At 37.5% G+C, this 14,443-nt stretch overlaps 1 protein-coding gene across 1 annotated transcript; it reads left to right on the forward strand.

Annotated features, from left to right (window-relative positions):
* Positions 1 to 760: 760 nt before the first annotated feature.
* NOL11 (nucleolar protein 11) lies at positions 761 to 11,104 on the forward strand (the record flags this gene model as incomplete). The annotated part of the gene is given in 18 exon segments (XM_008943666.1): positions 761 to 874; positions 1,746 to 1,802; positions 2,405 to 2,550; positions 2,806 to 2,863; positions 3,423 to 3,561; positions 3,952 to 4,149; positions 4,865 to 4,941; positions 5,651 to 5,774; positions 6,486 to 6,589; positions 6,866 to 6,943; positions 7,731 to 7,915; positions 8,185 to 8,310; positions 9,066 to 9,287; positions 9,555 to 9,633; positions 10,227 to 10,287; positions 10,290 to 10,306; positions 10,608 to 10,715; positions 10,991 to 11,104. Coding segments are annotated over 18 exon segments (2,007 nt in total), but the record flags the coding sequence as incomplete, so codon positions are not given.
* Between the last annotated feature and the right edge of the window lie 3,339 nt (positions 11,105 to 14,443).

Raw genomic sequence — 14,443 nt, forward strand, 5'->3', positions numbered from 1 at the left:
TTGCAGCTGCTCCTGTTGGCTGCAGGATGAAAGATTTGAGTTTGCCGCACTTGGAACTAAAAGCATGTTCTCGTATCTGTTAATCTGGGCATATATTTCAGTAACTATAACAAGAAACTTTATTAAAACATTTGAGTTTATATCTGCTTGACTTTCACATGCGTGGAGCTGGTGTCTTCGTGGATTCCTGACATAACCTCCTTTGGGTTTTTTTAGTCCCACTGTCAAAACCTTCCACAAGAACATAAACATGTTGGTAAATTTGCCCAGTGTAGCTCGAGGCTGAGGGGGTTGGGCAGCTGGATATAAATAATTTATAATATGATTTTAGACAGTAGAACTAATTGCTCTTAGTATCAGTAACTTACATTGAACTGGGAAGAGTCAAAGCATTGCTCTGTGCATGGTTGTATTGGTGAGTAAAAGCAGCTTACACAGTGACTAACAGCAGGACCCTCACTGTGGAAGAGCAGTGTCTCATACCTGTGTTTCATGGCTCAAACCCACTGGACTGTTACAGGGCAAAGTTATTTCTTATGTGAAAATAAATAGTTCTGTGTAGAGTTCGTTTATGTTGTTCTGAAATTTTTGGTATTGAAGTCAGAAACGTGAATACTCCAGCAGAAGTGCTGTGTGTCCATGTTTTAATATACTTATTCAGACCAGATTTGGCTACTTTGCATTTCCTTCCTGTCATGAGGAAACCCCCAGAGTGTACCAGGCTGTATTTTAACTACACTGTCTGTTCTGACCCTTCCAGGTTTCAGATCAGAAGCCACTTGGCTGTTGGTCGGTTAAACATGGACAGATCCTCACGTGTCCAGTTGTATGCAACTTTGAAACTCATGAGTATATAGCTGTTCATGATGACAAGGTGAGAGCCTGTACTTTTCTTAAAAGACAAAAAGGAAGCAGTGAGTCTTTTCATTGAATGGAGGTAGGGAACCGTGTGGGGGGAGCACAGAGAGGGAAGAAATCAGCAGTGCTGGACTTTTGGCTAGATGTGAGCGTGTGGAGCTGCTGACAGCCAGTGCAGTGCAGCTCACCTCACCCAGCTGTGAGGATGGGGATGAGGATCTGAGGTGCCTGCTGTGTTCTCCTGTTAGTGGTGTGCAGGTGGCTGTGCTGAGCACCAGCTGTGCAGCAGCCTGTCAGAACTGCCCTTCTGGGTCACAGATCCCTCTCACAGACGTTCTCGTTACTTCTGTTGCAGTCTGGGTGATGTTTAGAACTGCATGGGTTTGATACTGAAATGGTTAAAATGTTCATCTCTGCATCCTTGTTCTTCTGCTCATGTTTTACAGTTAAACATTTCCTGTTTGTGTCCTTGTGTTTGCTCAGCTCATGCTGAACCTTGGGCTTTTTTAATTGTTGTTGACTAATTCTTTCCTGACCTTTCATTATTCTCCTTGAAACACTCTCTTCCAGATCAGGTCATCTGTATCTTAGTTTGTCTCCACCACTTTGATCTACTTTCATTTAGAATTCTGTATTGTTTTCCTTAACCTTACTCCTTCCCTTCTTTCTAGTGTGACATTTCTGAGCTTGGTTGGTGTTCCTCATGTCTCTACTCCAGCTGCTGCCCCTGTGAACTCCCCCGGGTCCATTTCCACTAGGGTTGCTGTGAATACTTCCTGTTCATTTTCCTCCCACGTTTCAGTGATGTGCAGTTGTTAGTATTTTGCGTGCAGAGAATTCTATGTATTACTGTTTACTGTGCTTAAAAAATGATACTTCTCTTAAAGGTTTTAAGAATATGGAAGAACACAGATATTAACTTGGACAAAGTATTTAAAGCAACGGTAAGTCTCTTGCGTATGTTCACTTCTACGTTAGCATTTTTAAATCCTGCTAGTGGAAGAGATGTTAATTTTCATAGCAGTAATAACATGTTTTACCTGATCTTTGTCTGAACTTGTGCTTCATGGTGTTCTGGAATATTGCAAGGAATCCAGATGCACTGAGAGACTTGATCATCAGAGTATTACTCTTTAATGATTTGTATCCCAATTCCAAAGTTTCAGAGGACTTTCTTTTAACATGGTGAATTATGTTCAGGCAGAGATTTCTCTGGTCTGCTGGCAGGTGTGTTTTAGATCACTGCATTATGCTGTGTAACAGTTGTTCCAACTCCTTGCCCTCAGTTATGTTATTTCTGGTGTGATTCTGAAAAGTGATGCTCATTGGGACTGTTCCTTGGCTTTTTTTTGGGTAGTGATTTGATATTCCTTGCCCATTTCAGAAAATGGGCAACTACTAGGCCTACGTTATTAGGAAACTTCCAGGTTCATAATTCTTCTGTTTCTCAGTTACTGAAAGAACTTAAAAAAAAAAAAATCACAGATAAAACTTGGCTTTCGGGGTGATGTGCTGAAGAACACAGAAATTGTTTCTTTCTCTGTAGCTTTCAGCTGACGTATACAGAATACACTCTCTCCCCAGTGGAGGGCCAGTGGTACTGTTCAAAGGAGGTGGTGTTCGAACTTTAGATGTCCTTTTGGAAGCCCCACAACAAGAAATTGAAGATGTTATCTCAGACGAAGTCATCAAGTAAGTCACACAGCTTTTTGGGGCTTGTTTCTTGTTCAGAGGAATTGATGATGGAAGAGTTCCCTTTTTTGAGCAGGTAGGGGAGAAATCTGAAAGACGAAGATCTTGGGGTTGGGTGTTTTTTTCCAACACATTGTTTTTAAAATCTTATTTATACAGATATGCTAAAAACAAGATGCTGCCTAAGGAATAGTGATCTGACTTTAGGTATAGTCCTTGAATTTAGAAGACGTTCATACAGCTTTCTGATTTTAGGTGGAGTGAAGCTTTTATGGAAGCTCAACAACCTGTCTTAATTTTCGCTACTGAGAAAGTGAGTTGAATAATTTTTAAAAACCCTTTCATACCTGCAAATATAAGTGCTTTTTCTAAAATCCATTGCCTGTTTCATTGGATTTTGAGAGCTTTTAGTAAAACCATTATCCTGATTTAATCAGTATTCTCTATTTGTGTTGTTTCTGATACAACTGTTAAATTGAAGTTGTGTTGCTCTCAGGGCTGAGGAGCCTGCCTCATAGAACTTCTGAGAATAGTTAAGCTTAAATACAGTAGAGGATTTTGTGACTTCACTGGCCTCAAATGCTTGTTCATTGTAAAGAAATTACTGAGTAGGATTTATGCTTTTAAAAAAATACATTAATTTGTCTTTATTCAAATGCTTCTTCCTGTGAATCCATTTGTTTAATCAAATTAGGATTTCCTTTATGTGCTTGAGTCTGTAGACTTTTCTGAATTAGGCTGTATGTCCTACAGAAAATAATAATTCCTAGTTTTGCTTAATGTTCAAGGTCAAGCTGTACTAATATATGAATTTCTGTTATCTTTTCTTTGTGTAAATTAAAGGAAAACTTTGTTGTTGTTTTTTTTTCTAGGATGGGGATTTTTTTGTCTATGTGCAGAAACCGAAGATGAATAGTCTACATAAATATAAGCTTGAACAACAAGAATACTCTAAACCACTGAGTTTCACAGCATATGTAAAAGATCAAATAATCACACTTCTGTGTTTGTGTAAGTTACACTTTCTAATGAGATGTCATAATAAAGCAAAGAACTGTATGGAAGGACATGAAGATATTAGTGAATTACTCCTTAGTAATTTTAACTCTCTAAACTTTCTAAACTGGCAAGTGGTAGAAGCGGTAATTAAATCTTCCTGATATTTTAATGACTGCAAAGGGTGACTGTACCTAAATGTTACAGTTGCACTTTGCAGATCTCATGCTAGCTATCCTTTTATTTTGCTGCTTTGCATCATAATGTATGCTTTAAATATTCTGTATTATTTCTTTTTAGAGCACTCACTGGATTTTGTTCTCTTTGGATGTCCTCTTGCCATATCATATCAAATATTTATTCCACAATAACAGATGATAAAGCATCATCACTTTTCTTTGACAGATTCCAATGACTCTGTGTACAAAGTTCTGATACCTCTGCAACAAAACACTGAAGAGGAAGAGCCAATTTTGTCCAAGTCTCTACTACTAAACCTCTCAGTATCTGGAAGTGTTCTAAAAGGAACTTCTTTTGTTGTTCTTGATAAAGACCACATCGCAGTATTAGGAAGTCTGACTGCATCTAGTGAAGAATCCAAAGGTAACTTGGAAGTTTGGGTTAAGATGTTGTATGGTCTAAAATTGCCTTGGGCAGAGGACTAAGCAGGAAATAGTGAAAATAAAATATTAGTTGGCTCTTGAAACTAGTACATAGTTGAGCTGTGGCATTCAGAACACTTGCTGAAAGAAAACCATTAGCAGTAAACTGGATAGTGGGTTGCAGGACTTCCCTCACTGTTGAGTTTCAGTGTTTGCTTTCATGCTGTTTGTGAACAGCTGAGAAGATGCAGTAGCAGAACTCTGGGACTGAGGATGCTTGTAAAAGAATCTATGCAGGGAAACAGACCTCATGTCCTCTAAGAAATCAGTGTCTAAAATCAGGGAAACAAACACTTCAGTCTCATGTGTAAACTTCTGAAGTATGTGATCACTGAAACTTAAGGCACTGAACAGAGCATTTTAGGACAAAAGGGATTTCCTGCCTGGAAGCCATACTGGCTGCAGTCCCTAGGGCTTGCCACAGCCTCATGTTTAAAGCTCTTTGCTGGAACTTTAGCTCACTTTCAGTTTGGTTTTTTTTTTTTTTTTTGAGATCTAACTACCCTGATTTAATTCCTGATGTTGAATTCATTACTAACTGAGCTATTTTGAAAGAGTTATTTCTACTTCCTCAAGTATTTTTAACTCAGTGTAGCCAAGGCAAATGTAGCATGTATATTGCATTTTGGGTCTGTAACTTCTCTTATTCTCCCTAGAGTGCCTAACAATATGGAATACAAAATTTCAGACATTGCAAACTTCCAAGGAGCTGCCCCTGGGAACCAGTGGACAGGTAAGCTCCATCTTTAACTTGTGGCCCACTTTGTGCCTTTGGCACGGTAGCAGTGAAGAGCCTGGTGGGCTTCAGAGTTCTGCTTCTGTCTGGAAGAGCAGCAGATGCCAGCTTCTGAAATAATACTGAACAGCTGATGAGCAGTTTTTGCCAGAATATTTAGCAGCAGAGGGGTGGCCTGTGGCGATTTCTCTGCTAAATTTTCTTCTCACTTTTGATGGTCTTGATTATTCGGTGAGAATGAAGTAGCTAATTAAACAGAAACCCCCTGCTCTATTTTCTTCAGACTGTTTGCAATTGATGGCATAAATGATCCCTGCATCTCCCCTAAACAGTGTTTAGAGATGTTTGGGTGTCAGGAAGTCAGTTGACACCTATGTAATAAATGCACAAGTGAGACACAACAGCTGACTGGTTTTGCCTTAAAATTGCACAAGAGGGAATTTCAAATGAACTAGTGAGCTCAATGCCTTGGAACAGCCACGGTCCTTGTAAGACATCCCTTAAGAAACGCTCTGTTATTTGTGTATTTAAAATCAACAGTTAATGAGGCACTGCTAACAAGGGTTAAACCTACCAAGAATAATTTTTAACAACCTGATGGCTGACTTTTAGTTGAACTTTGCAGAAAGGAGTTACACATCAGCTTGTGCAGGACCATGTTTCTCTGCTCACTTCCTCATTAACGCTGTGTTTTAATATTTTGTAGTTGTGGTGTTATGAGGAAAAGTTTTTTTTCACTCATGGGAAAGTGCTAACGGTGATTATGTACAAATGTGAAACATCATCCTTGGCAGCTGCTGTAGGAAAGCTCAAGGACAGTCAGACTCCTGGTAAGAATTTTTATAATTACACTGAAAAAATTTTGTGAAATTAAAACTTCCGAAATTGTATAAAAAATTATTTTGATACAGTCCTATAAAATAAATGGAATCCAAACAGCATGAGGTAGCCTAATGCTGTATTCTGTTCCTAGCTGTTAAATTTACTGTTGCTGAGATCACCAGAGCACACAAATGTCTGAATTTCTTGTGATTCCACTTAACTTGGGTTTTCATTCAAGTACTGGCATTACTGAAAATACTGGAATGTTTGCTATGAATACTAAAATCCACAATGAAGTGCTGTCTTCTATAAATTCAGGGAATTTATGATGAGGTGGAGCAATGTCAAACCTTATTTTGTAAACTTTCATTTTAAAAATGTGCTGTCATAGTGTCTTTAATTTAGCATTGCACTGGTAAAATGTTGCAAGTAATGCTCACAATAAATGGTGTAATAACTTATTTCTCTTCCTCCCAGAGGCTAAATGGTTAAACATGGAAAAATTAAACCTGGAAAAATGGAAAACCTTTTTTGCACTATGCAAAAAGGGTCATAAAATGACCTGCTCCCAAGATAAAACTGGAAACTTTCTTGGCATAAAGTAACATGGGTTATGCTTTAGAAAATACCTGTTAGTATAAGAGGTTGATGCAATATTTATACTTTAATAAATGTGCTTTAAGTGTTACCTGCATACAGTTTTACTTTTGTGTTCCCAGATATGTCTTCATTTGTAAACTGGGATACCCTGGAAGAGGAAGAACTGGTGGTTTCCTTTCAGTCAGAGCAGCCTGTAGCTCTAAAATCAGAGTCCAGAATGACTGTAAGTTGGCATGAGGACCACGTGAGGTTTTTGGTTGTTTTTCTTGCCTCTTCCCCATGCTATTAATTTAACTTTTAGGTATTATAGCAGAAGAAATTTCACTTTGTATTTGCCACTCATTGTTTCTAATGCTGTTTCTGGAATTGGGCTACCCAGTTATTAAATGTAATCTGTGCAGCAAGTTGGCACATGAATTTCCTCATTATCTTGATTAAAATCTTTAAATATAGACCATCTTTTTGGAGCTGAATAACAACTTTTGGTTTTTCCTTATAGTTGAGATCAAAAAGGAGCACTGTTGCTAAAGAACAGCCAAATACCTTATCAGTTGGGCAGCTCTTACTAAATCTAAAAGTAAGTAAACCAGATATCCTAAAGCAGAGTTTTAGAAGCTCTCAGAATATTCTAGGTGTCTCTTAAGCTATTATCTTTTTCCGTATACTCTTGCACATATCAAGTTGACAAAGCTGCCTTAAAGGTGAGCTGGAGCGTATTCCTGTGCTAGGATAGTATTTGGACATGATGAAATTAGAGTTTTGTCATAGGAGTGTGTTCTAGACCTGTGCAACACAGGGCTTATGATAGCTATCTGGATTCTAAAACCATATACACAGATTTTTTCATTTTTAATGAAAATATTATGGTAAATAAAGATGGGAGAATACTTCACCTGAGCTCAGCTTTTTTTATAATCTTATTTATGGCTTTAATTTTGTTGGAGTCATTTTGGATCTAGACTATCAGAATGCTGGGAATTTCACTGTAAATACAAAAATAAGCTGTCTAGTTCCTTTCTAAAACTTGCTGCAAGTGTTGTGATACTTCAGGTTTCATCTCTTCTGTGTGACTAACTGTAGTTCAGCTGTGGCTCAACACTGTGGTCATGTTAGTGAAGGAACAGGCAAATAACCCCTGAGCCATTACTTAAAGATACTGCTTCCCTGAGTTCACAGAGTAATTACCCTCATTTGGCTCTTTGGTGCTTGAGCAAGGCTACCAAAAAGCAGAGTGGTGAGGGCTTCTATGGAATTTATTTTAGCTTGAATTTCAAATTCTGTTTCTACTTGGACTAACTAGTCACAGTACAGTTCTCAAACCTGTGCCTTGTACTTCTGAGTTGCCCTGGATTTGTTATTTTCAGGATACTACTACAGCTAAATTTGAAGAAGAATTGAAACAATTGATGTCAAAAGCCCAGATGCCAGATTTGCAAGCCACCATTGGATGTGTAGTGACTGCTCTGATAAACAGATGTAAAACACATCCAAAGTACTACCCTCAAGATCTCCTGATAGAGATAGTTGAAACCCGGGACTTGTCTTACAGGTGATGATTCTGCACGTTTTTAATTGTAAGGAATAGTCTTTAAACATAATTAAACAAAGAAAAAAGAAGTAGAAATTTAGTTCTTTATAAAAGAGTCTTGAATTATCAGAATTTACTCCTGGAGGTGCTTAGGCTTGTTTTCTGATGAAGAAAAATCCACTCCCCAGATGGATTTTTGTGGCAATCAAGATTAATATTTCTGTATTAGTTGTCAATGTAGTTTTGAGTGGGTGTGAAATATGCAGCCTGTTCTTTTCATGTTCTTGCAGTTTATGTCCAGATTTGATGATGGTTGCTTTGGAGAAAAAAGACATGTATCTTTTACAAATCTGCTTACAACGGTTTCCAGATATTCCTGAAGAAATTACTTATGCTTGCTTGAAAGTATTTTTAAGGTAAGTTGGAATCAGTCGTGGGGTTTTTTTCCCCTTCTTGTATGCTGCCAAGAATGGCTTTAATTTTATAAATGAGCAATTAATACTGTGCATTAAATTCTTAATTCTGAGTGCAGCGTATGTTGCAGTCTTGCAGACTGACAAATTTTTTACAAGATGTCTGTTGCATGTTTTGATTCTAAAAATCCTGTAAATGGTAATTAACCCAACATGCCTTTTGGTAATGTTACTAGTTTGAATGGCATTCACGTCCTTCTAGGTATGATGTCACAGCTGTCTGTTTACTGGGCAACAACTTTAACTGGGAACTTACCTGGGGTAAGAAGCCCACAGGAAAAGATCTAAACTCTTCTAAGTTCACAGCAAAAATAGTTTTCATATCCCAAAAAGGATGACATCTTAGGCAGGCTCTGTAACCAAAAGAAAAGACTGTTGTAACTACTTCTCTAGGTTTTGAATACAGGAACAGTTTCAAATTAAGTAGAACCTTTAAATCAGCTCATGACAGAATAATAATCCAGTAACTAATATTGCTGGAATAAAAGAGCAGTATGTATTCAAGATTAATAACTACAAAATATTAACTGTTCTCCTATGGCCTTTATTCATTCTGCAAGACTACATTTTAGTATATTTTTTCACTTTTATTGTAAGTTTCAAATAGCTTGTAATGTGTACTACTGTTGGGTTGATGGAATTGCTTACTTTAAAGCTAATAACCAAAAGTGTTAAATGCCTGATATTTTCTTGTACAGCACCAGTGAAGCCTGTCTTCAAAACATAGATGTGGATCTAGACTCTGTAATCTGTTACATTGATATTGAATTAAACAATAAAGAAGTTAAGACTGAAGTTGTAGAGAATGGTTTCAGGACAGCGGTGGAACAAGAAATCTGGGACAGTAAATTCAGGAAGGAAACCCAGCTGACAACTGGCTGTGAGTTCTGCCCTGTTGGGCCACAGAAGGCAGCACTATTGTATCCTCTCTGTTCTCATGAAGGACAGTCAGTGTGTGGAATGTGATGTGAATGCTTAGAGTTAGTATTGCTAAAAGACCTATCTTCCATTACTGTTGAAAATTTCTGTTGCTGCATGTGTTTCATGACAGAAATAAGGGAGATTCAGAGGGCTAAAATAGGACTCCTCTCAAGGAACCCGGAGAAGCAGTTTAATTAGAATTCACTTTGCTTTGTAGCAACTGGTATTTTTTCCTACAGTTTCATGTCCTTAATAGCACTGCACAGAAATGCTGTTCTCCGTACAGCTTACAGTGAAACATTCCTTTTGCCTCATCTGAAAAACCTTCCAGCTCAGCAAGCTGTTGTAAGTAGATTTAAAAGTTTTAAAACCCTTACTGTTAGTTTTGGGGGAGAGAAAGGGAAGAGAGTTTTTCAGTTGTATGTCAGAAACTTGCTACTCTTACTGGAGTCTGAGTCACAAACTAAGGCATGACAATGAAATTAAGATGCCTAGTAAGATTTGATGTTAATCAGTGTCCCATTTTTACACATACATATGGAACTTTTGTTAATTTTTGTAATTCTTGCTTATTGTAGAAAATAGAAGAAACCCTCTTTATAACCCATAACAGGGACTGAAATATTGAATGTTGATACAGCTTTTAGCAAAGCTCCTGTAAAAGGCTATGTTGAAATACATTGCACTGATACAATGATTGGAATAATAATTACACCTTGGTGTAGCTTTATACTGAATACTGCTGATAATTTTCAAACATCTAGTTACGTGGTGTAGGAAAAACATAAAATTTATTTTTAATGTGTAGTGTATAGGCATCTATGTAGCTTTAAAATATAAATTTAAAAAAAAAATCAAGTATTGTGGTTTGCAGGACAAAACTTTGCAGTCTATTAAATATTTGTCCTTTAAAAATATTTTGACTTTTCTACTTTTAGCTGTTTCTTAGGTATTTATACTACCTGTATGTGAAATGCAGTGAAAAAATCAACACCGCTCTTATCCAACTATAAATCAGGTGAGAAGCTTGTTCTCAGAGTTGCACTTTGGTTTCTGTGCTGTGTAACTTAGTGAGTAGTTGTGAACATCTCAAATCATCTGAGATCTACATTCATTCTACAAAGTATTGTCTGCTAATAGAACCTGTAAGAAGTCAGATGTAACACAGAACTTTTTATTACTGGAAAATATACTTCCTTAAAATCTGAAACTGTGCATTTTGCATTAGAATTTGATTTTTCAGAGTTGAGCTTTTAAAGCCAAGTTTGTGTCATTTGCATATCATCAAGCCTAAGTGTACTTTTCTTCTTTGTCTTCAGATTATGGACTGGATGTGCCTATTACTTGATGCTCACTTCACAGTTATGGTGATGCTACCAGAAGCAAAAGAGTTGCTTTCAAGCCTGCATAAATTTGTGAGAGCCCAAGTAAGTTGCATCTTCTGGGATGATTATTTCATTTTAGTATGGATTTAGAATGAGGGGGGTAACAACAAATTATACAGTAAATCATATAATGCCTGTTCTCTGTATGCTCCTTCCAGAGCATGAAATGACAGTGGCCTCACTTTCTCATTCTGATTTCTAAAGCTGCTGTATTTGTTTGGTTTAAATACCTGAAACGATGCAGAGCCACAGATAGTTCCACAGTATTAAAGAATTAAAAATTCTTTTACTGCCAATACCTGTATTTTCTTTTTTAGGTACGATTCTACTCTGAACTCAACAAGATTGAGGGAAGTTTGCGAGAATTACAAAGACTTAACCACCAGAAGGACTCTCAGACATACTCTATTGAAGTGCTGGAAATCATTTGAATTTGAAATTAATTGATAACACGTTTATTTTTTATTGATTCCTTTTCTGATGAGGATGTATTAGCACTCCATATTGGGGATGTGAAAAGTGGTTTCCTACATAGGAGGAGCACGGTTACTCTGTAGCTGCATAGGAGTTGTAAGTTTGAAACTCGTGTATTAAAAGCTCTCTTTTTGACTGGATGAGAAGCTGGATGTTTGCTTGTGTATTTTCATGTATCATTTTGATATGAAATCATAAAAACATCCTAAAATACCACATGATACTTGGCAAAGAATTAATAGGATATTTGTAGTAAGGCTTCAACAGATGTTTTGTCAAATGAATTGACATTTTTATTCTACTTCTTTTTCACTTAATAGTTGAAGTCTCTGATTAAATTCTTCAGACTTCTTTCCAGTCAGGTTATGAACTATAAATGAACTCATTTGAGTTCGCTGTTTGGAATTTTCTATTTTTAAGTTGTTTTTATTTTGTCCAAAGATGCCTTTGACATTTCCAAACTTAGCTTAAACAGGAAGAGGAGCTGAAGTGTAGGTATGAGGTTGTCACCTAACTCACAGCGCCTTCTCTCTCCTGCATACTGTGGTATCACAACTTGTTGGTGTACCCTTTTGTGCTTTCTTTTCCAGTCCAGATCCTCTTATGCTGCTTTAAAAAAATACAGAAGGGAGGGAGTTGTGTGGTACTTAGTAGACAATAATCTAAAGCTGTTTTGGTGCACCTTGTATCTGATAAGATGACCTGCACCCAGGAGCTGCTGACAGATAGGGAGAAAGAAGAGGTATACAGCAGGAACCAGACTCCTTTCTCAAATGAAGAAGCCAAGTGCAGTTATTTAATAGGATGTCTTCTTGCAAGCTTTATCTCGGAGGTTGCCACCAGCTGAAGACAACTGTTTTCTCAAGCAGAGAGATGTCTTGAGAGCCTGCTGTCCTGCACAGACTTGCAGAGTGGAGTTACTGGATTGCAGCATAATTAGCCGTACTTCAAGACTTCTGAAGCTTTCTGATGTTGAAAGATTCCATCCAAGATAGTTTCTGCTTTTTAAATACTCATCTTGTGAAATCTTGCCTCTATACATTTGAAGCTTTGGGAGAAAGGGAGAGGACCATAAAAATAACATTTAGGTAAAATTGAATGCTGTGGACTTCGCTGTGAGTTTGACGTGTCTTTAAGCTGACCTTAAGCTGTCTTTAAGCAAGAATGGAATCCTGCCTGTGAGACTGGGGCAAAGAACTAACCTAGCTGAAAATAACTTCTCTTTTTGAGTAGCCATTTGGATAGTGCTGACTTAAGCATATGTCACTGGACACAGAGGAGACATCCAGTCTGGTTTGGAGCTAAATGCTGGAAATCCTGGATTGAATAAAAGGCTCATTAACCTTTGTCAGGTTAAACTTGGCTGAGATTTAACAGCTTTTCCTTCCACACACGATTATGGCTGAAGTGCAAGGTGTACAACTTACTGGACTGGGGCTGTGTAACTTTGAAACACCCCACACAGAAGCCTCAGGACTCTTTGGAAGCTGACATGTTCTAGTTGTGTACGCTGTTATCGGAGGTCAGGACCAAATGTATGTAGAATTGTAAATAACTGTACAGTGGGCAGCTGAAGAATCATATAGAGAAGTTCTTGGCACTGGCAGGAGTTGCTTTCAATTTTCTGAACAAGAAAACCTCTCCAATTTAAAATAACATTCTTACCTGCATCACTGTCTGTTTTCTAAAACTACTTTTTCAAAGAGTGCACACCTCAGGTTAACCTCCTCTATGTTGCTTGTTTTCCAGAGCTAGGATTTTAGCATTTCAAAGTACATCTTAGCTTTAGATTTGTTTTGACTGAGTTGTTTGTTTGTTTGTTAGAAAAATAAAAACAAACAAAAAATAACTAAAATTTAATGAAATCAACACTTGTGGAAGGTATTACAAGTATAATTGTTTACTGAATTGTGCTTCTAATCAGGTGTTCACTTAAAACTGACTTGTTAGAAGCTAGTTGTGGGACTGAATAGTCATATAAATGAAGGTCACCTGGGACAGAGGAAAATGGGACAGACAGCATAATGCTAGATTCTTGATGTCTAGTATGAAATGGATGGGTGAGGACAGATGCCTTCAGAGAAGATACAAGTAAGATGCTAAAAACTTATTTTTACTAATAACGCGATTGAATATTGGTATGATCCAGTATATCAGTACTTTGATATTCTTAAGTTTTCATCATCCTAAATAAAATGGGAATTACACCAGCAGAAGTCATGTGTGCCCTTGCTTCCTAAGATGGACTTTACTTAGTCTCCAGCCCTAGTCTAACATTACTCAGCAGCACCTTGGTGTCTTCTTCAGATACATGTAACTGGTTCTAGAGCTGAATAGCTAAACTGAATGCCTAATACATGTTATAATTTGAAAGGAAGGACTGGACAATAGCAGGTCAATAATTTAAGCAAATGCATATGCTCACTTGCTATGAATGCCATCCAGTTGTAGGTTCTCAAGTTCTTTCCCTTACCCTTGGAGAAAGGAACCCATCCAGACAATGGCTTGGAACAATTAGGCTGTTCATCTTCCCTGAAGCACCTTTCAAAGGAGTCTTTCTCCATCTGTCTTCAGTATAGAGGCAGTGTAGGGCCTCCTACCTAAAATTTCTTTTTATGCTGTAATTCAATTCACTTATAAATATGTTCATTTATACCAGCAGACTCAAAATAGGAGCTTCAAGTTCCTCATGGAGATAGGTTTTGTTCTTGGGAGTGGACATGGGTAGGTGAATGTGTTAAGGGGTTATGGTTGATTACTCTGTACTGAGCTGTGGGTTGGAAAGGACTGACTGAAAGTTAACATACCTCTGCATCCATTTCTCCACCAATAAAATGTAAATTCTTCGTGTCCTTTTCAGTAAGCACTTTCACATCAACAACTGATAAATAAGAGGTGGGATGAAGAGTGGGTGAGATGTTAACACTCCTAATGCTACAGGCTGAGTGAATATTGGTGCAGAAGACACACTAGATGTCTTTGCTAGATTCTCAGTGTTTGTATATATGGCAGAATCCAAAGGTGTTTTTTCCAATATCACAAAGGGGGATAGTGAAATAACCTAGCCGAAAACATGTATCTGTACATTTATGTATTTAATGAACTATGATAATCCTTTGCAACCTTGTAAGAGGTTGCAAAACTAGCCTGATGTAAGCACTCTAAAGGTAGCTTTACAAGATTTGGAATGCAAATTGAGTATAAAGGTGTACATGAGGTTAGGCAATGTTGTCTCCTGCTGTTGGTGAGTCTGTATCGTACTGTGTCTAGAACATGGTTCTGAGCCTGTGCAGCTG

The sequence above is a fragment of the Merops nubicus genome, unplaced genomic scaffold (genome assembly GCF_000691845.1).
Source record: "Merops nubicus isolate BGI_N331 unplaced genomic scaffold, ASM69184v1 scaffold40280, whole genome shotgun sequence".
Lineage (NCBI taxonomy): Eukaryota > Metazoa > Chordata > Aves > Coraciiformes > Meropidae > Merops > Merops nubicus.